The sequence below is a fragment of the Bombina bombina genome, chromosome 8 (genome assembly GCF_027579735.1).
Source record: "Bombina bombina isolate aBomBom1 chromosome 8, aBomBom1.pri, whole genome shotgun sequence".
Classification (NCBI taxonomy): domain Eukaryota; kingdom Metazoa; phylum Chordata; class Amphibia; order Anura; family Bombinatoridae; genus Bombina; species Bombina bombina.
Window position 1 is genome coordinate 16,839,707 of NC_069506.1, and position 23,506 is coordinate 16,863,212.

The 23,506-nt window shown below is 38.2% G+C and overlaps 1 protein-coding gene across 1 annotated transcript in view; it reads right to left on the bottom strand.

Annotated features, from left to right (window-relative positions):
• The window catches only part of LOC128638277 (serine protease hepsin), an 81,973-nt gene that overhangs the window by 31,178 nt on the left and 27,289 nt on the right, over positions 1–23,506 (bottom strand). The window contains exons 2-3 of the mRNA XM_053690144.1: positions 5,202–5,301; positions 1,641–1,713 (exon numbers count right to left, since the gene is read on the bottom strand). Coding sequence (XP_053546119.1) covers positions 1,641–1,680 — 40 coding nt within the window. The 5' untranslated portion in view covers positions 1,681–1,713; positions 5,202–5,301. The remainder of the gene's footprint in view (positions 1–1,640; positions 1,714–5,201; positions 5,302–23,506) is intronic.

Below are 23,506 nucleotides of genomic sequence, written 5' to 3' on the forward strand. Positions count from 1 at the left end.
AGATACAGTCACTTGTGTTCACCATCGGTAATGTTTTTGTCTGTGTGTAAAAAAAAATGTGCTCACTGCAGAGCTGCGCTAATTCCATTCCTTTTTCACAGACCCCGGTGTGCGCTAATAGGATGCCTAGTTCATCGGCTATCAGGGCCTGCACTAAAGGACCTTCTTCTATAGTGAGGCACTGGGAGCCGCCATGCTAAGACTATTATTAGCGCAGCTGGGCCTCTGTGAAGAAGACGATGGGATTAGCGCAGCTCTCAGCACGCTAAAGGTAAGTATTTTAGCTAGTTCAAGGAAACAAATGAATACAGACAAATTTGTTATCATTCATTTGTTTTCTTTCATTTTTGTGCGGCATTTGTTCAGATATTTATGTTGTGAAATCCGTGTTTTGTTAACAAATATACTGTACATCCGTAACGTAACAAAACAAATGCACGTGTCAACTAAAAAGCAAATTATGCGACTAAGTTTTTCTTTACAGTGCAGTAAATTGCCCGAGTCAGCTACTGATCTGCAGTAGTTTGAAGAAAACTTAGGTTAGAGAATTTGGGCCTTTCCAGGGAGTTTGGATAAAGCAGATTACACAAAAGAGGCATTTATGTGTTCCTTTAAGTTAACCTTTAGGGGTATATTTACCAAGCAACGGATACTGCTTATTCCGTGCAAACCTTCCTGCTCGCCAGAAACAGAAGTTAAGAAGCAGAGGTCTTAAAACCACTGCTCCTTATCTCGTCCACGGACTGCAATTTTCCGATCAGATACGATCGGGATGATTGACACCCCCTGCTAGCGGCCGATTGGCACCAGAAATGATTGTACAATGATAAATGCTGACAACGTATGCTGTCGGCATTTAGCGATGTTGGGCGAACATGATTCACTACAGCGAATCATGTCCGCCCACCATTTGATAAAATGGCTATATCGTATCATGTCTGCTCGCACTATGATAAATACACCCCACAATATGAATGTCTTGTTACTCAATATAATCTTAAACAGATGGAAATAGGTTTATATCTGAAAAGTTATCACTTCTAGAGTAATTGCATTTAATGTGCATACAGACTGCTGAACGTATGACCATAGGCTGTGTGCATGCGCATTTGCTGTCCATGCGCCAAGATCCTATGTTCACGTCACATTATTATTATTAAAGGGACATGAAACCCAAAACAAATGTATTTTCATGATTGAGATAGATTATACATTTTTAAAGAACTTTCCAAATTTACTTCTCTTATCAATTTTGCTTCATTCTCTGTGTATCTTTTATTGAAGAAGCAGCAATGCTCTCCTGGGAGCTAGCTGAACAGATTTGTAAGCCAATGAAAATGGGCATACATGTTCTGTCACCAATCAGCAGCTTCAAGCTCCTGAGTCTATCTAGATAAGCTTTTAAACAAAGGATACCAAGAGAATGAAACAAATTAGATAATAGAAGTAAATAGATAAGTTGTTTAAGTTGTATGCTCTATCTGAATCATGAAATAAAAAAGTTGGGTTTCATGTTCGTTTAATGCCAATCAAAATATACACAGGGAAGCAGTTTATTCCATTCAGTTGCAAAGTTATCATTCAGATAATGAAAAAGTTTAAAGGGAAATCCATATTTTTTCTCTCTGTTAAATACTCACCCTCCTTTTCTGGCATGTCTAAGGACAGGACATGTGACATCCCAGGCTGTTTTATATTGTGCAGTGTACGGCACTGTAAAAACACACAAATAAGTAGTTATGGATCTGGGGCTATATTCCACTTCCAAGTACATAAAAATGCTTAGAGCAGCAAATGCAAAAAAATGTATGAGATTGTGCGCCCACATTGTCATTAATTTTATAAAAACTGTTTCATGCGGATGACACTAGGCACCAGCAGTACTGTTCCAACATTGTTTTGTGCCTCCTTGGGAAACCATGTAAAGGTTCGCCTCCCTGCACAGAGTTTTAGCTCTTCTTATCTATCTCAGATTTAATGACAAGCCTATAGGGGGATATTTATCAAGCCGTCAACCGCAAATATGACGGAATTCCACAGCGTAATTGTGGCGAGCTTGATCCAACCTAGTTATCAAAGCCTACAGACCTCCAAAAGTTGAAATTTGTGACGTAACATACGATCCGCCGGTCTCAAACAGGTACGCTCGCGGCTATTCCGGCCCAGCGTACCTGGTTTTTAACCCGCCACCCTGGAGGACGCGGAGACCATAGAAATCAATGGGAGTCTGAAAGCAACGAAAGCTTATGTTCGATGCTGCCAGATATCCCATTGATTTCTATGGTAGAAACAAGTAACATTTACACCTAACACCCTAAAATAAGCCCCGAGTTTAAACACCCCTAATCTGCCGCCCCTGACATCGCCGCCACCTACATTATATTATTAACCCCTATTCTGCTGCTACCAGACCCCACCGCAACTAAATAAAGTTTTTAACCCCTATCCCGCCGCTACCGGACCCCGCCGCAACTAAATAAAAGTATTAAGCCCTATCCCTTCGCTCCCGGACCCCATCGCCACTAAATATACATATAAACCCCTAAACCGCCAGCGGCCCATATCGCCATAAACTAAATTAAGTTATTAACCCCTAAACCGCCAGCCCCCCACATCGCTATTAACTAAATTAAGCTATTAACCCCTAAACCAGCGCGGAGCATCCTCTTCTTACGGTCGCTGCTGTAAGCTCAATCCTATTGGCTGATTGCAACAGCCAATAGGATTTTTTCCCCTTTAATACCTATTGGCTGATAGAATTCTATCAGCCAATCGGAATGTAAGGGACTTGGCTGACGTCACTTAAAGGGGAATTTCAGTTTACAGCAAAGACCGTAAGAAGAGGATGCTCCGCGCCGGATGTCTTGAAGATGGACCTGCTCCGCGCCGGTTGGATGAAGCGGCCTCCTGGATGAAGACTTTTTTCCACTTGGATGAAGACTTCGCTGGCTGGATGAGGATGGATGTCCGGACTTCGATAACTGTAAGTGGATCGTTGGAGTTTAGTGTTAGGTTTTTTTAAGGTTTTTTTGGGTGGGTTTTATTTTTAGAGTAGGGTCTGGGCAGTAAAAGAGCTAAATACCCTTTTAAGGACAATGCCCATACAACTACCCTTTTCAGGGCAATGGGGAGCTTAGGTTATTTTAGATAGGGTTTTATTTGGGGGGGTTGGTTGGGTGGTGAGTTTTACTGTTGGGGGGTGTTTGTATTTTTTTTTTTTACAGGTAAAAGAGCTGATTTCTTTGGGGCAATGCCCCACAAAAGGCCCTTTTAAGGGCCATTGGTAGTTTATTGTAGACTAGTTTTTTTTTTTATTTTGATTGGGCTATTAGATTAGTTGTAACATTTTTTTATTCTTGATAATGTGTTTTTTTTGTAATTTAGTGTTTTTTATTTTTTGTAACTTAGCGTATATTTTTTTTGGTAATTTAGTAACTTTTAAAAAAGTTTAATAGTAGATTGAAATAATTTGAGTAGGGTTAGGGTTTTTTAAATATGTAATTTAGTTAATTTATTTGGTAGTTTAATGTAATTGTAGTATAATAGTTAGGGTAGGTTAATTAATAGTTTAAAATTAGTTTATTTTAATTCTACAGGTAAGTTTACATTTATTTGAAGATAGGGAAGTTGTAATTTTAATGTAAACTTAGCGGGTTGTTAGGCTTAGGGGTTAATAGCTTAATTTAGTTTATGGCGATGTGGCGGGCTGGCTGTTTAGGGGTTTTAGGTTTAGTTAATGGTAGTGATGTGGGAGGGCAGAGGTTTAGGGGTTAATACGTTTATTTAGTGGCGGTGGGGAGAGGTGGGATAAGGGTTAATAACTTTATTAAAGTGGCGGTGGGGTCCGGGAGTGGCGGGATAGGGGTTAATAACTTTATTAAAGTAGCGGCGGGGTCCGAGAGCGGCGGGATAGTGGTTAAACATTTAAGTATAATGGCGGCATTTAGTGACAGGGTATAAATAACGTTGGTAAAAAGCCGAATAGACGCAAGATCGATGACTGCTAGTTAACAACAGTCCAATGCTCATCACCCCGTACTTGGTGTGCGTCTTTTTGTCAACTTTTTTTTATAAATATGGAGAGTATTCAGGTCCGCGGCCGCGATGTTAGACGAGCGTATTGGTGCCATTGAATGTAACACAGTTGACGACTTGATAAATATCCCCCATAGAATTATCCTTTACATTTTACTACATATTAACACAGAATGGATAGACAGACAGAAAGAAAGATAGATCGATCGATCGAGATAGATAGATAGATAGATAGATACAAGTAGATGATAGATAGATAATAGATAGATAGATATATAGATAGATAGACAGAAAAATAGATAGATACAGTAGATAGACAGAGATAGATAGATAGATAGATAGATAGATATACACACTAAGGACATTCTAGTGTGAATTATGGTGTGGCTATTTTCTATGTGAATGATTTTTACAAATGCTTCCTTCTATGTTAAATTAACTCAGACTGGCACCTATAACTACTCCCTGGTGCTTACAGCATAGGGAGAAGCTAATCACGGTGTGGCAGTTTCTTTAAAGTAGCATTCAGGTGTAAAAATAAAAATGCTCTAAGTCAAGCATTAAATGGTTTAAAAACAAAAAAGTTAGTGAGCCATAAGAAGCAGGATACATACATATGCACCAAACACTGACCTATCCTTTTCTAGATAAAATTGGAGGTGTTTCAAGAGTACAACTTTGACGACATGTTTAAAATGTTGCTAGAAGTTAAACAAATGGTAAAATATGGGACTTTATTTAAAAACTACAGTACATTAACAAAACAGAATATTTATTCACTAGAAGGTCCCTTGTTATTTCTGTTTCATAAGCAAAACAGAATGTTTGTGTTTAAAGTCCCCATAACCCACAAATAAGAATTTGTTTTAAAAACATCTCAGTGGAAAACCTATGATTAATCTGCGACTAAGTAGCTTCAGTAATATCTTTTGTTGTATGTATTGAATTAAACTATAGTGACTTAATGTCGTACAATACAGATATTATAGAAGCAGAAAAAGAAAACTTCCATTTTAATCTGCAGATTATCTCTAATAAAAGTGAATTACTTATGGCCCTAAGAGTGTTTAGGGCCAGTGCTATAGGGAGCTGGCATGAAATGATATATTGATAAATAACATAAAGGGATCATTGTAAGGCAGACAGGTGTAGAGGGTCCTACTCACCTTAAAAGGTCACTGTCGTCTGGCTAAGGAGCGGAGCACAAGAACAGAGCCCCCCTCAAATCTCAGCCGAGGAGGTCGGGGGTCAGAGGGAACCATTCCACTGAGGAAAAGGGGGGAGATATTACATGGGAGATATAGGTTTACAAGACAAAAGGAAAAGCTACAGGTAAAATAAGAGACAACAGGAACTGGGGAGGGGGGAGCAGTGGGAGAGGAGGGGGTATGAGAAACGAATAAGGAACTGATATAACAGAGAGATAGGCAGAGAAGCTGAAGAAGGAAGATACAAAGTAACGGAAGAGAGAAGGTACTTTGTATCCTGGAGAGATCAGGTGAGGCAGGTATGCAGGTTGGGGAGGAGGGAGATGGGAAGTAGCCGGGAGGAAGGGCGGAGAGAACACAGGGACCTGACAACACCTCATACCCATCCCCCTGCACTCATATGGGGGCAGCCCTCTCAGTGCAGTGATAACAGCTCACAGGGGACCTGGTGATGGTCTTCCCCAGAGTTAAAGAGACAGTAAAGACAAAATGAAACAGACTGGATAGAACATGAGATATTACACAACATTCCAATGTACTTCTGTTATTAATTGCACTTAGTTCTCTTGGTATCCTTTGTTAAAGAGTACCTTTAGGTGAGCTCAGGAGCGTGCACGTGTCTAAAGCCATCAGGCAGCTGTGTTTGCAACAATGCTTATAGCAATGTTATACATACATACAAACACTGCTGCCATAGACTGCACAGTTTGTAACACTGAAGTGCATATCCGTGTATTCTATTAAAGGCATTTCTGCAACATCCTGGCAGCAGGTGAATAAAAGCAGCTATTACCTACAGCTTCCTTCACTAGAAATAAAAATGCTACTCGTCCTAAATTAAATACACTGATATGCATTTACATTTTACTGGAAGATCCCTTTACATTTGTAATATCCCCTGGTAATCATAAACAAATATAGATGTAGTCAGTTATAGATTCACTAACAATAACATCTTATTTGACTCTAAATTCATAAACATAAAGTGCTAATGATGACTGAATCATTTACTGAGGGAAAAATGATTTTATACAGCTGTTAAAATACTTAATACATCTAGTGTGATTATCACCTAATGGTCTTGTGTCATGTTATGACAGAATATCAGGTGTCTGAATGGTTCAGTGGATACAGATGGCAGGGGTCAGAGGGCACCGTTAACTCTTTCACTTCCAACATGTAATCGCACAACATATAACTAAAAAACATGTATATATGGAATTTGTTGAGTATATCAGTGGTGTCTGTCCAGCCATTGGGGGCCATAGAGGGCCAGTAAACAAAATCTACTAATTTATTCTCCAGTAGTTTAAGTAGCAGCTTCTTACAGGTACACAAAAGGTCCTAAATACACATATATCTGAACCAAACAGTAAGGACTATGGGTACAATTATTAAATGTGTGTTTTGTTCTGTGCTATTTAATTGTTGGTGTCAAATCTTGCAATATTTTCCTCTTGCATAACGATCAATGAAGATACTGTAGGTTGTCTCTTGTTATAAAGGCAGTTTGTAAAGTGCTATCACATACCGGTAGGTAAGTTAGAGAATTCTGATTTGTATAGCAGATGTGAGCACATATATTTCTATAATACCTTCCTTTTAAATGGATAAGGTTTCGATGACATGGAAAACACTATGGTCTTTATCACAATCTAGCAGCGGCTGCTTTTTCAGATCTTTTTCATACCAAAAAAGGCTACTTTTCAATTCTGTGCAATCACAATAGTGCGTTTTCGGGTGATTCCTGCACAAACATTTTTTTGGATACTAAATAAAAATCCTATTTGTCTTATGGGGCTGAACAGGTCTTTGAAATTACAATCCATTTTTAATCACTTTTCAACACTTTTTCAAGACCAGTTTTGCCTTTTTCAATTCGACACCTCCAGGGCAGGCACTTAATAAGTCCCCGAAAGGGTATTTTGGACATCTTTAATATTATTTCACACCCTTTTATCTCGCTCACTGAAATGGTCACTGACAGTTTAGAGGTTTATTAACGTGAATGGTATAAATACATTAACGTTCCATTCATATCTCTCTCTCTCACACACGTTTTCTCTCTCTTTCTCTCTATCTCCCTCTCTCTCTCTCTCACTCTCTTACTCTCTCACACACTTTCCCTCTTTTTCTCTCTCTCACACACTTTCTCTCTCTCACACACTTTCTCTCTATCTCTCTCTCTCTTTCTCTCACACTTTCTCTCTCTCTTTCTATTTACAGACTTATATAAAACATAAATACACACACACACACATACAGGGAGTACAGAATTATTAGGCAAATTAGTATTTTGACCACATCATCCTCTTTATGCATGTTGTCTTACTCCAAGCTGTATAGGCTCGAAAGCCTACTACCAATTAAGCATATTAGGTGATGTGCATCTCTGTAATGAGAAGGGGTGTGGTCTAATGACATCAACACCCTATATCAGGTGTGCATAATTATTAGGCAACTTCCTTTCCTTTGGCAAAATGGGTCAAAAGAAGGACTTGACAGGCTCAGAAAAGTCAAAAATAGTGAGATATCTTGCAGAGGGATACAGCACTCTTAAAATTGCAAAGCTTCTGAAGCGTGATCATCGAACAATCAAGCGTTTCATTCAAAATAGTCAACATGGTCGCAAGAAGCGTGTGGAAAAACCAAGGCGCAAAATAACTGCCCATGAACTGAGAAAAGTCAAGCGTGCAGCTGCCAAGATGCCACTTGCCACCAGTTTGGCCATATTTCAGAGATGCAACATCACTGGAGTGCCCAAAAGCACAAGGTGTGCAATACTCAGAGACATGGCCAAGGTAAGAAAGGCTGAAAGACGACCACCACTGAACAAGACACACAAGCTGAAACGTCAAGACTGGGCCAAGAAATATCTCAAGACTGATTTTTCTAAGGTTTTATCGACTGATGAAATGAGAGTGAGTCTTGATGGGCCAGATGGATGGGCCCGTGGCTGGATTGGTAAAAAGCAGAGAGCTCCAGTCCGACTCAGACGCCAGCAAGGTGGAGGTGGAGTACTGGTTTGGGCTGGTATCATCAAAGATGAGCTTGTGGGGCCTTTTCGGGTTGAGGATGGAGTCAAGCTCAACTCCCAGTCCTACTGCCAGTTTCTGGAAGACACCTTCTTCAAGCAGTGGTACAGGAAGAAGTCTGCATCCTTCAAGAAAAACATGATTTTCATGCAGGACAATGCTCCATCACACGCGTCCAAGTACTCCACAGCGTGGCTGGCAAGAAAGGGTATAAAAGAAGAAAATCTAATGACATGGCCTCCTTGTTCAACTGATCTGAACCCCATTGAAAACCTGTGGTCCATCATCAAATGTGAGATTTACAAGGAGGGAAAACAGTACACCTCTCTGAACAGTGTCTGGGAGGCTGTGGTTGCTGCTGCATGCAATGTTGATGGTGAACAGATCAAAACACTGACAGAATCCATGGATGGCAGGCTTTTGAGTGTCCTTGCAAAGAAAGGTGGCTATATTGGTCACTGATTTGTTTTTGTTTTGTTTTTGAATGTCAGAAATGTATATTTGTGAATGTTGAGATGTTATATTGGTTTCACTGGTAAAAATAAATAATTGAAATGGGTATATATTTGTTTTTTGTTAAGTTGCCTAATAATTATGCACAGTAATAGTCACCTGCACACACAGATATCCCCCTAAAATAGCTATAACTAAAAACAAACTAAAAACTACTTCCAAAAATATTCAGCTTTGATATAAATGAGTTTTTTGGGTTCATTGAGAACATGGTTGTTGTTCAATAATAAAATTAATCCTCAAAAATACAACTTGCCTAATAATTCTGCACTCCCTGTATATATATATATATATATATATATATATACGTGCACCTTTGCAGTTAAGTAGATGAAAACATGTTAAAGAATATTTATGCAATATTCATTTTTAATGAAATGTTCTTCACATAGCAGAATATGTTCTATGTATTAATAAATAGATATTCCTATATATATATATATATATATATATATATATATATATATATATATATATATATATATATATTGTATAAAAAAAACCACATCAGATATATGTAAAAATATAAATAAAAAGAGAAGCGCTCAACCTGGGAACGAACAATAGCATAATAGCTTGTTCTATGGCTAGTTACCACCCTAGAAGTAGCCTCTTTTGCTCAATATGTGCCTTTCACAGAGAAGTTTCCGGTAGTATATCAGTCTGATCCAGCCCCGAAATACCAGGCAATCCCTCTCTGTACGAGAGAAACGGCAAAACCCCAGACGATTATTGTCCTCTGTGAAAGGCACATATTGAGCAAAAAGAGGCTGCTTCTAGTGTGGTAATAAAGAAAAAGAGGTGAGATTTTAAAGTGATAGCAATTGATTTTTTAGTCAGGTATCTTACAAGCACAATTTATCTGAAATGAAGGCCAGCATATTTTTAAACCTGAAGTTATATTACTTATTTTTCATACCTTAAACTGTTCATCTGATTATCTCTACTTAGTACCCACTTGTATTATACAATATATGTAAGAACATAAGGTAGTGGATTGTAAAGACGGATTACTTTAACACCCAGGCAGGAGCCGTTCTGAGTTAATGTGCACATAGGCAGCTGTCTGCTTTGCCTGATGATATATAATAGGCTGTGTAGCATGAAACGAGTAACCTCTAGATTACTAAATGTCTATACAACAAAGAACATGCAATGAAAGGATGGGAAATAATACACAGTATTATATAGCTATAATCATACAAAGTATTATATAGCTTTAATCATACAAAGTATTATATAGGTGTAGTCATACAAAGTATTATATAGGTGTAGTCATACAAAGTATTATATAGCTATAATCATACAAAGTATTATATAGCTATAATCATACATAGTATTATATAGGTGTAGTCATACAAAGTATTTTATAGCTATAATCATACAAAGTATTATATAGGTGTAGACATACAAAGTATTATATAGCTATAATCATACAAAGTATTATATAGGTGTAGTCATACAAAGTATTATATAGCTATAATCATACAAAGTATTATATAGGTGTAGTCATACAAAGTATTATATAGCTATAATCATACAAAGTATTATATAGGTGTAGTCATACAAAGTATTATATAAGTGTAGTCATACTAAGTATTATATACAGTAGGTGTAGTCATACAAAGTATTATATAGCTTGATCATACAAAGTATTATATAGGTGAAATCATAAAGAGAATTATATAGGTGTAGTCATAAAGAGTATTATATAGGTGTAGTCATACAAAGTATTATATATGTGTAGTCATACAAAGTATTATATAGCTATAATCATACAAAGTATTATATAGGTGTAGTCATACAAAGTATTATATAGCTATAATCATACAAAGTATTATATAAGTGTAGTCATACTAAGTATTATATACAGTAGGTGTAGTCATACAAAGTATTATATAGCTTTAATCATACAAAGTATTATATAGGTGTAGTCATACAAAGTATTATATAGCTATAATCATACAAAGTATTATATAGGTGTAGTCATACAAAGTATTATATAGCTATAATCATACAAAGTATTATATAAGTGTAGTCATACTAAGTATTATATACAGTAGGTGTAGTCATACAAAGTATTATATAGCTTGATCATACAAAGTATTATATAGGTGAAATCATACAGAGTATTATATAGGTGTAGTCATACAAAGTATTATATATGTGTAGTCATACAACGTATTATATAGGTGTAGTAATACAAAGTATAATATAGCTTGAAATGCTCCAGGTATAATCTGTTTTACAGCACTGCACATTTTCTTTGTCTAACAAATAGGAATGCAGATGTCTTCAGCAGCCAAGGAGTAAAAAATTCCTAGAGACACACTATATAATTACCTGTGTAATCAATATTCTAATACCTATGAATACAACTCAATTATCTTTTCACCTGTAGGAAAACTTAACTTCATGTATTATTTACATTGGATTCACAATGTAATGTTACACCACAGTCACTGAAACGTAGGATTGTTATATTTATATTAGGCTCTTTCACCCAGATTACAAGTATTGCGGTTTGGTGCGCTAAGGCTATACCGCTGAAAAATTGGCAATTGCGCGTGGAATGGCAGGTCTCCCGTATTACAAGTTGCAGCGGTACAGCTATACCGCAAGTGTTTAGCCTGCAATGCAACTCTCCATTCTGCACTCAAAAAACACTAACCCCAGGAAATCTACTCACAGTCCCTGAAGTCCGGACTTCCATCTTCATCCAGGTGGTGAGAAGTCTTCACTCAGGCGACGAAATCTTCATCCATTGCGGGGTCATCTTTTATCTTCATCCCGGTGGCGCAGAGCTATGGCGGGGCAGAGCAGAGCTGTCCAGGAAAGGCAGTGACATCCAGCACAGAACGTCCTCTTCATGCGATCAACCGACGCATACTGAAGCTTGAATGCAAGGTACCCCTTTTATATTGAGGTACCATTGTATTCCTATTGACTAAAAAATTCCAATCAACCAATAGGATGAGAGCTGCTTAAATCCTATTGGCTGTTTAATTCAGCCAATAGTATTTAAGCAGCTCTCATCCTATTGGCTGATTTGAATTTTTCAGCCAATAGGAATGCAATAGTACCCCAATATAAAAGGGGTTCCTTGGATTCCATCTTCAGTGTGCGGCGGTCGATCGCATGAAGAGGACGTTCCGCGATGGATATCGCCGCCGGTTCTGGACAGCTCTGCACCGCCACAGCACCACGCCACCGTGATGAAGATAGAAGAAAACCCCACGATGGATGAAGATGTCGCCGCCTGGATGAAAACTTCTCGCCTCCTGGATGAAAATGGATGTCAGGACTTCAGGAACTGTGAGTAGATTTCCTGGGGTTAGTGTTAGTTTTTTTAACTTATTTGTTGTTTTTTTATTTTTTATTTTTATTTTAATGGGCAAAAGAGCTAAAGGCCCTTTTAAGGGCAATGACATACAAATGCCCCTTTAGGGGCAATGGGTAGCTTAGGTTTTTTTTAGACTTAGGTTTATTTATTTTGGGGGGTTGGTTGGGTGGGTGGGTGGTTTTACTGTTAGGGGGGACTTTGTAATTTTCTAATGTAAAAGAGCTGTTTAACTTGCCCTACAAAAGGCCCTTTTAAAGGTATATTAAACCCTTTTTTTATTTCATGATTCAGATAGAGTTTACAATTTTAAGCAACTTTTTAATTTACTCCTATTATGAATTTTTCTTCATTCACTTGCTATCTTTATTTGAAAAAGCAGGAATGTAAGGTTAGAAGCCGGACCATTTTTGGTTTAGCACCTGACTAGAGCTTTCTGATTGGTTTGCTACATTTAGCACTACCCAGGTGCTGAACCAAAAATGGTCCGTCTGTTAAGCTAACATTTCTGCTTTTTCCAATAAAGATAGCATGAGAATGAAGAAAAATTGCTAATAGGCGTAAATTGGAAAGTTGCTTAAAATTGCATGCTCTATCTGAATCATGAAAGAAAAAAATTGGGTTTAGTATCCCTTTAAGGGCTATTGGTAGTTTATTGTTAGGTTAGGGGGTGTTTTTATTTTGGGGTGGCTTTTTTGCTTTTATAGAGCTATTAGGTTTAATTTTAATTATTTTGGATAATTTTGTTTATTATTTTTTGTAATCTTAGTGTTTTTTTAGTTTTTGTAATTTTAGTGGGGGGTTATTTGTTAATCTTAGATTTTTTTGATTTTTTTCGTAGTGTTAGGTTTTTTTAAATTTGTAATTTAGGTTTTTTTATTTTTTAGCAGGGTTAGGTTTTTTAATCTTGTAATTTAGTTTTTATTTTATTTTATTTTCTTGAAATAGTTATGTTAGGTTTGTTTATAGTTTAATCTTAGTTTTTTTCATTTCACAGGTAAGTTTTTATTTATTTTAAGATAGTTATATTGTAAGTTTAAGTTAAGTATAGGGGATAGTTAGGTTTAGGGGTTAATAGTTTAATTTAGTGATTTGCGATGTGGGGGCCCGGCAGTTTAGGGGTTAATACTTTATTTTAGTGTTGGCGATGTGGGGGGGGTCGATGGCTTAGGGGTTAATATGTTTATTTAGTGTCGGGGGCGGTGGATTAGGGGTTAATATGTTTATTATAGTAGTAGCGATGTGGGGGGCCAGCAGTTTAGGGGTTAATAACTTTATTTAGTGTCAGCAATGTCAGGGGGTGGTGGATTAGGGGTATTTAGACTATGGGTTTATGTTAGGGTGTTAGGTTTTACCATAACTTTCTTTTCCCCATAGACATCAATGGGGATTGCGTTACGGCGCTCTCCATTCCGTGATCGCAGGTGTTAGTTTTTTTTCTAACAATTTCTCCCCATTGATGTCTATTGGGGAAAACGTGCACGAGCACGTCAAGTCAGGCCTTGGGTTTTGTGCGGTATGGAGCTTATCGCACCATTATGCACAACAAAAGAAGGTTTTTCAGTAACTTGTAATGGCAGCGATATGGAGAGTGCGATACCTAATTTATTTGCCGTTATTTACGCACCCAGTTTAGCGCATAACTGTTATCTGGGTCTTTATTCGTAGCCACACATTGATTCTAGGGCTAGACCTTACTGCCCTCTCCTGGTTTAAGAGAATAATGCATCTGACACTACATAGTCACACAACCCTATAATCTTAAAATTTTGAGACACATTTGTAATAATGTCCAGCTCAGCTTTATACTATTAACTAAAACAATTTTACTCCCATAGGAAATAGGAAACGTGTGATGCATATAACTGCACAGCTGCCATCAAGTAAGCAAAGCCCGATACTGGAGTGCTAAGCTGGATTTTTTTTTTTTACTATTTTTTTTTTACTTCCCCCTATATCCCCAAGATGGGTCTTGGGGGTCTGTAGCTACTTTGATATCTGAGATACAGACTACTAAGCAGCATGCCCCCTTTCCCTATCTTGTCCATTGTAATTTTTAAATAAAGTTGTGCGGTGACGTCATCACGTCATTGCGCGTGACGTCACCTCATGTAACGGGAAGCCCCAGCGATGCCTGTTACTATACAGGCCCGATCGCCAGGGTGGGAGTTGATTGGAGCCCCCAGATTGCTCTCAAGGCTTATATTTCACTAACCAGTACTAAGTAGGGATGGACCAAAGTTTTAGCGCAATTTCCTTGCACTAAATGAATTCTGAAAGTTTGTGGAACGTCATTAAAAGAGTAACCAAACATATAGATGCTGCTGCTCAGGGAGAAAATAAATCATAAACACTTTTACACTAATAAAACTCAGTGAAATAAACAGCACAGACAAACACACGCCCTCTATACTGATAATGTCCGTGTTCAAATCTCTTAAAAACACACTCACATATCTCTACGGGTTTGGAGCATAACAGGTTAATTGTACACGTTACCTATTGGAATCACGGCACACTATTATAAGGGACTATTTAGCGTACAGCCCCTTCAGCCCCTAACGTGATCGATAAACCCTCAAACTCGCCATTCTGAGTTTTTTAATACGGCACATTTGGGTTTTGGGTTTTTCAATCTGGAGATTAACAGAACAGATTAGGGTTTGATATTGTTTTTTGGAGGTGAATATATCAAGCTTTAGACATTTTAGCAGCAGAACCATTTTAGTATTGTGATCACTGATAATACAGACTGAGGTTCAGAAATTATTATCTGCTCAAAACAAGCGCAAGCTTCCAATATGTTCAAAAGTTGTTTAAAGGGACATAACACCCAATTTGTTTCTTTCATGATTCAGATAGAGTATTTGATTTTAAACAACGTTCCAGTTTACTTATTTTATCTAATTTGTTTTGTTCTTATGGTATCCTTTGCTGAAAAGATAATAGAAGTCAATTGGAAAATTGTTTAAAATTGTTTTTTCATTGGAATCATGAAAGAAACATTTTGAGTTTTATATCCCTTTAATGTCTCAGTAATGAGATCCCATGATCAGATAAAATGTCCTTTGCAGATCCAGAAGAACTAACTGTGATTATCAGGTCCCGGCTGTGTCCTGTGCAGTTTCATCATTAGAAGTTGCTTAATATTTGTCTACGTATCAATGAAACAAGCTGTTCTCTAACATCAATCTGTCTCCCACTGGTGGTTATAAATTGTTACGTTACAACTAATACGTCACTCTGAGACTGCTAAAAATATCTCATTAAAATGTGAATGATCTATTTGCACTGTCCAGTTAACCATCAGACACAAAAGCATCAATGAGTTTTTGACATACAATAATAAAGTAGTACACATTGGCACCTGGTTTTTGCTGGAGTTGCCAATAAAAATGTTTTGCTGTGCTGTTATCTTCCCTATGAGCTTTAAGAAAAAGTATGCACCAATAAAAGCGTAGATTACAATTGGAGCACAAACATATTAGAGCTATTGTGCGTTAACTTTGCTCAAGTGCAATCAATAGCACTTTTAACTCAGAACATTTTTATTTTTTACATTTCTCTGTAAAGGCTGAATCCTGCAGGCTTCATAAAATGACCCTGCAACATGCTGCATCATGATTCATTGTTCAATACAGGTGCTGATTTATATTTGTCTGGCTACCGCAAAGAAAGGTCAATATATGTGCTTGGAATGCAAAACAATGCAAATTTTGCTAACAAAATTATATTTTTAAATTCCTTTAAACATGTATTTCGTATGCTGACCTTTTGCAATGCAGTGAGTAATTACTCACACGATACTATGATGTTTTAAAACCAAAATAGACCTTTCATGATACAAGCTTTAAACATCACACATTTAAGCCCAGGATACAAAGTTTCAGAATCACCACCATGTATTCAGGTCATCAATCTTTTCTACAATCTGTTTAATGGTTTATACTACTAGTCACCTCTACTCTCCAACTTGTCATCACTCTCTTGCCAAGACCTTGTGACCTTACAGTATAATTCAGCACTGAATTCTACACTTGACAAAGCTGCACCCCCACCGTTTGCCGTATAGAGCTCTGTTACTTCTCATCTGTAATAGGGGACAAGATCTTCACATTCTTATCTTGTTTTCATCTTACAACCTGTCCACTCTGTTCCATCCCTTCACATCTTCTTCCTTCTCTCTCTGCTTCTTTAACTCCTTCCCTCATTTACTTTTGTAACCAGTCTCTCGCTACTGGCGCATTCCCTCATACATTTAAGTGTGCGTTAATCACGCCAGTACTAAAAAGTCCCTCAATTTATCCCATCACCTCTTCTAACTATCATCCGTCTCCCCATACTTCCCTTTTATTAATTGTAATTATTAAAACGATTATTCTATATTTCTCTAACTCAATTTGCTCTCAACTAGCACTTTGCTTGATTCTGTCCAATCTGGTTTCTACTCTAAACACTCAGCAGAAACTGCTCTCACTAAAGTAACAAATTGTCTGCTATCAGCTAAAGCAAAGGGCGCTACTTATTACCGTTTCATTTGGATCTATCTGCTGCTTTCAACACAGGTGACCATCTTCTTACAAATCCTAAATTCTTTTGGCATCTGAGACACAACCATCTCCTGGTTTCCTTCCTATCTCTCAAACCGCTCGTTTACAGTTTCCTTTAGCAGCATATCCTCTGGCCCTTTGCCTCTCGCAGTACGAGTACAACAAGGCTCTGTCTTGGGTCCCTGGCTTTTTTATCTAATATCCTTCCTTCCTTAGACAATGTATATCCTCCTTTGGTTTCCAGTACCACTTACAGGTGAAACTCGAAAAATTAGAATATCGTGCAAAAGTTCATTTATTTCACTAATGCAACTTAAAAGGTGAAACTAATATAGGAGATAGATCCATTACATACAAAGCAAGATAGTTCAAGTCGTGATTTGTCATAATTGTGATGATTATGGTTTACAGCTCATGAAAACCCCAAATCCATAATCTCAGAAAATTAGAATATCACATGCAATCAACAAAACAAGGAGTGTACATAGAACAATATCGGACCTCTGAAAAGTATAAGCATGCATACTGTATGTACTCAGTACTTGGTTTGGGCCCCTTTTGCAGCAATTACTACCTCAATGCGGCGTGGCATGGAAGCCATCAGCCTGTGGCACTGCTGAGGTGTTATGGAAGATCAGGATGCTTCAATAACGGCCTTCAGCTCTTCTGCATTGTTAGGTCTAATGTCTCTCATCTTTCTCTTGGCAATGCCCCATAGATTCTCTATGGGGTTCAGGTCAGGCGAGTTTGCTGGCCAATCAAGCACAGTAATCCCAAGGTCATTGAACCAGGTTTTGGTGCTTTTGGCAGTGTGAGCAGGTGCCAAGTCCTGCTGGAAAATTAAGTCAGCATCCCCATAGAGCTTGTCTGCAGAAGGAAGCATAAAGTGCTCCAAAATTTCCTGGTAGACGGCTGCATTGACCCTGGGCTTAATGAAGCACAGTGGACCAGCACCAGCAAATGACATGGCTCCCCAAATCAACACAGACTGTGGAAACTTCACACTGGACTTCAAGCATATTGCAGTGTGTGCCTCTCCATTCTTCCTCCATACTCTGGGTCCTTGGTTTCCAAATGAGATGCAAAATTTGCTCTCATCAGAAAAGAGGACTTTGGACCACTGAGCAACAGACCAGGTCTGTTTTTCTTTAGCCCAGGTAAGACGCTTCTGACGTTGTTTGTTGTTCAGGAGTGGCTTGACAAGAGGAATACAACATTTGAAGCCCATGTCCAGGATCCGTCTGTGTGTGGTGGCTCTTGATGCACTGACTCCAGCCTCAGTCCATTCCTTGTGAAAGTCCCCAACACTTTTGAGTGGCCTTTTCCTGACAATCCTCTCCAGGCTGCGGTCATCCCTGCTGCTTGTGCACCTTTTTCTTCCACACTTTTCCCTTCCACATAACTTTCTATTAATGTGCTTTGATACAGCACTTTGGGAACATCCAACTTATTTTGCAATTACCTTTTGAGGCTTTCCCTCCTAATGGAGGGTGTCAATGATGGTTTTCTGAACAACTGTCAGGTCAACAGTCTTTCCCATGATTGTGATTCATACTGAACCAGACTGAGAGACCATTAAAAGGCTCAGGAACCCTTTGCAGGTGTTATGGCTTAATTAGCTGATTAGAGTGGGACACTTCAAGCCTAGAATATTGCACCTTTTCACTATATTCTAATTTTCTGAGATTGTGGATTTGGGGTTTTCATGAGCTGTAAGCCATAATCCTCACAATTATGACAAATCACGGCTTGAACTATCTTGCTTTGCATTTAATGAGTCTATCTCATATATTAGTTTCACCTTTTAAGTTGCATTAGTGAAATAAATTAACTTTTGCACGATATTCTAATTTTTCGAGTTTCACCTGTATATGTTGCTTATACCATAATCTACCTTTCCTCTCCTGATATCTCTACCTTTTTACTCAACCAGGTTTCCAACTGTCTCTCTGCAATTTCCTTGTGGATGTCTTCACACTACCTCCAACTCAATCTGTATAAAACTGATCTTCTTATTCCCCCATCTCATAGACACCCCACACCTGACATTTATCTTACTGTAGTACACTCTATTCTCACCACCTCATCTCATCTCCAAATACTACCCGACCCGTCCTCTTCCATCCATTTCTGACCTACGTCTCTCTACTCCTATTATCTCTATGTCATTGTCTCACCCCCAAGACTCCTCACTTGCTGCTCCTGTTCTCTGCAACTATCTACCACACTCCATCAGACTATCACCAACATTGTAGATTCAGGCCCTCTTAAAAACCCACCTATTCAGAGAGGTTTACCATCTCTCCTCTAACTGCTCTTTATTCTAATCAAAATAAATGTTTAACTGCCTTGACTCACTGATGCAGCTACAATCCACTTGACAATCTGCCCCAAACCTTATGTCTCTGCAACTGCCTCATTTGTACTAATAAATGTTAAGCCCCTTTCAGATTTAAGCAGACATCTAGGCACAAATCTTAAGCTACAGTTCTACATAAACCAGCTTTTTATCATTGACGGAAGTACCAAGCAACTATGTTAATATAAGAATAATGAATAACGGTTCCTTGAGAGAAATTTAAAAAATGAGAGCTCCCATCAGCTCCCCACTTATTCCTAACATGTTTCACTCCTTCGCGGCTTCCACAAAGAGACCTAGCGCCACTAGCTCAGTAAATATTTATATTTGATACACAGCACCTGTACCTGAGATCTGAAAAAGATAACTGTCTTCAAGTGCACTAACCCGACACCGCATTAGACCTACATTGCTAAGCCCGAATAGCGATTTGTATATTGAACATTCCAATGTTCTTCACATAGAAATAAATGTAATATATATATATATATATATATATACATATATATTTCCGTATATATCTGAATAATTTTTATTTAATATATATCTAAACCTATATAGCTATATAAATATATACCGGTATAGGTGTGTGTATATATATATATATATATATATATATATATAAAACATATTTTAATGTGAAGAACATTGGAATGTACAATATTAACAGCTTAATTTGTTAAGTTAGTGTGCGAGTATAGGTGATTTGTTTCAGTTTGCAGTCTCCATTGAAGTCCTTGGATAGAATACATTAACACGGTCACGATATCTAAAGTCCAACACTTTTTACTTTCAACTTGTAATATGAACACTACCCATTATGTTAGTGTAAAGTGCATTGTCTTACACTTGTTATCTGCTGAAGCCAATTAGGTGCAAATATGCATCAGGGTTAACCTTGAAAAGTCTGCACTATTAGAAAATTTACAAATTTCAGATCTAAATTATATGAAAAGGGGAAAAATAAACAATAAAAGTTGTTAGGGTTGGGTTGGGGCTAAAGATAGGGCTAGGTTTAGGTTAGGGCTAAGTTTAGGGTTAGGGTAGGGTTAGGGCTAAGGTTAGGGTTAAGCATGGGTTAGGGCTAATTTTAGAATAGGGCTAGAATAGAACTAAGTTCATGGTTAAATAAGAGAATACGGTAGGTCTAGGTTTAGGGTTAAGGCTAAGATTATGGTTATGGATAACTTTAGGACTAAGATTAGGGTTAGGGCTAAAGTTAGGGTTAGAGATGGGTTAGGGCTAAGGTTAAGGTGAGTTGGGTTAGGGCTAGGGTTGGGTTAGGGTTAAGGTAGGGTTAGGGCTAAGGATAGGGCTAGGTTTGGGTTAGGGCCAGGATAGGGTTAGGGCTAAGGTTGGGTTAGGTTTAGGGCTAAGTTTGGGTTAGGGCTAAGGTTAGGGTTAGGGTAGGGTTAGGGCTAAGGTTAGGGGTAGGTTTGGGTTAGGGCTAGGATAGGGTTAGGGCTAAGGTTGGGTTAGGTTTAGGGCTAAGGTTGGGTTAGAGCTAAGGTTAGGGCTAAGGTAGGGTTAGGGCTAAGGATATGGCTAGGTTTGGGTTAGGGCTAAGGGTAGGGCTTGGTTTGGGTTAGGGCTAAGGTTAGGGTAGAGTTAGGGCTAAGGTTAGGGTAGAGTTAGGGCTAAGGTTAGGGTTGGGTTAAGGCTAGGGTTGGGTTAGGGCTAAGGTTAGGGTAGAGTTAGGGCTAAGGTTAGGGTTGGGTTAGGGCTAGGGTTGGGTTAGGGCTAAGGTTAGGGTAGGGTTAGGGCTAAGGTTGGGTTAGGGATAAAGTTATGTTTAGGATAGGGCTAGGGTAGAACTAAGATCATGGTTAAATAAAAGAATATGGTAGGTCTAAGTTTAGGGTTAAGGCTAAGATTATTGTTAGATTTAACTTTAGGACTAAGATTATGATTTGGGTTTAAAGTTAGGGTACTATTTAAATAAATCGTCACCTGGAACCAGAAGGCTTTGATCTCAAATTGAAACAGGTGGAGTCCATGCATTTCTTCTAAATATTCTGTGTCCCTATCATAAAGCTTCCCCTTGTTTTACAGCTATTTAATTTTAGATTAAGGGGTCCTATAAAAGAAAGGTTTTATAATGTTGCTGGCTATATTCTATCCAACCAGATTAAAGGCATCGCTCACTAAAGTGGTGAATGTTGTCATGTACAATAAGCAAGAAATGAAAACACAATATAAAAGTTCAGTGTATCTCTCTATTTTTAGGCCAATAAAATCAATTGTGTATATTTTCAACTTAATCTTTGAATATTTTGCAGTACATAAATAGTTTGTTTATATCAAGATACTAAACCATTTACTTTCTATTTCCAAGGTCTGGTTTTCTAACTTTGTATTCTAGTTCTCTAGTTTGCAAAACAGGAGAACTGACCGTTAGTGATGACAACCTGAGCACTGCTCACAGACACTTTATCATGTCACACTGTGAACTCTGTCTAATTATTAGCTTGGAATGAAATGTCTGCTCATAAGAGGACTTTATCCCTTAAACCGTGGTCAATGTGCCCATATGGATACACAGACACGCTGCCAAACGCTCCACACAAACTGAGAGTAAAATCCTGCCGAGGAAGAATTGTGTCATCTTATGGAGAATACAAAATGGCAGAGAATTTATTGTATGTTGTCATAAAACCTTTCCTATCAGATGCCATCACCTACATATGTAAAGGGACATTGTTAATACTCACTATGATATTATTCTTATACTATCTTTAAAGCTGATCTCTTATTTTAACCATTTAAAGGTAGCAGTTGGGGAAGCTCCACATTTCCATAATGAGAGCCACCATCTTGGAATGCATGTACTCTTGTACCCTGTGACAGATTACAAACATCCAAAGATTAGTGATGTTGCTGTATCATGCACTTCAGGTTAGCACACACACAATACAGAGTGGGAGCATTACGTTTTTATACACAGTTAAAAAGTTAAATAACATAAAAAATTTACATGAATAATATAGGGCAAAGTATGGCACTGTCCCTGCTCTGTATCACACTAACCTGAAGTCCAGAATCAGAGCCGTCTTTATTATTGACTGGACCCTGGGCAAACATTTTCTTGGGCCCCCTACCCCATGCAATTTCGCTCTAAATAGATTTAGGGCAGCCAACAGGAGCAAAGCAAGGTAAAGACTTAGGAGGAACATTTTCTTGGGCCCCCTACCCCATGCAATTTCGCTCTAAATAGATTTAGGGCAGCCAACAGGAGCAAAGCAAGGTAAAGACTTAGGAGGAAGCATGGAGGTGCAGACAAATATAAGTTTACTGACTGGAACAGCAGAACTACTATGGAAAGCTGTAAAATCTGAGACAGAGAGAAAACAAATCTATAAAAATAATCCTTACCTTAATGTGTGAAGTATCAGCATGACACTATACATCAGCCACAGCAGCACATGTCACTTCTTTGCTAGGAACAAGTTCCCTCTCACCCTGCACTAGACAATGCTGCATGGGGAGGGGCATGTGTGCACTCACTTATTCTTCCCACTGACACCTTTCTACAAAGCACTGTTCCCCAAACAAACTTCAGTTAGTTGATTTGAGGGCCACAGCAGAAAGAGCAGGGCTAAGGAGACCAGCAGACTGGATGCTTTCTGTTCAAGACTGCATGGATACATTGTGAGATGAGTCACACAGCCTCAAGACTGAAGAGAGCAGTGTATGCAGCTGCACAGATGCTCAAATCCTCACGTGCCTTCTGCTCCAGCTTTCTGCTGCATGCACCTGCAGTTAGCCCTACCCAGAAACAATCCCCACCACCAGAGCAGTTACCTGGTAACATTGGTAACCCCAGCAGGACCTTTTCTGATGCAGTGGGAATGGCTGGATGCCGAGTTAGGGTTTAGCATTCAGTGCTGCACAGAGCACACCTAAAACAGCACATGGCACTAGCTTGGCATGTCACATGACACGGCACAGTCTGGCATAGTTTCTTATTTTTTTATTTCTAACAAATAAATATAAGCAGAGAACTTTTGACTGTGACAGTATTAGGACTGACTGTGTGTGTTAGGACTGACATCAGCAGTCTAGCCTGAACCCAAAAAAAAATAATTTATTTTTATTTTTTACGACTGTTGGGCCCCACAACAAAGACTCGGCCCCACAACAAAGACTTGGCATCTTTGAGGTCTGGGGTCGCCCCAGTAATGAATGGAATAGAATACACAACACCCCCAGAGCAGACACTGGATAAACTGTTATTGAATACAGTGAGAACACGTCAAACACATATATGCAACACTTTATTCACATTCTCACTGACAACACCCATTTTACAAACAAACAATACAGGACATTTATTTTACAATGTTGTAATAATAAATTCACTACAACTTACAAACTATAAAAAAACAAAAACTAAAATAATTGAAACGTGCATATTATTGGTTAATGAAATGCTGCACTATATTTGTATTAAATTCTTATTTAGAAAG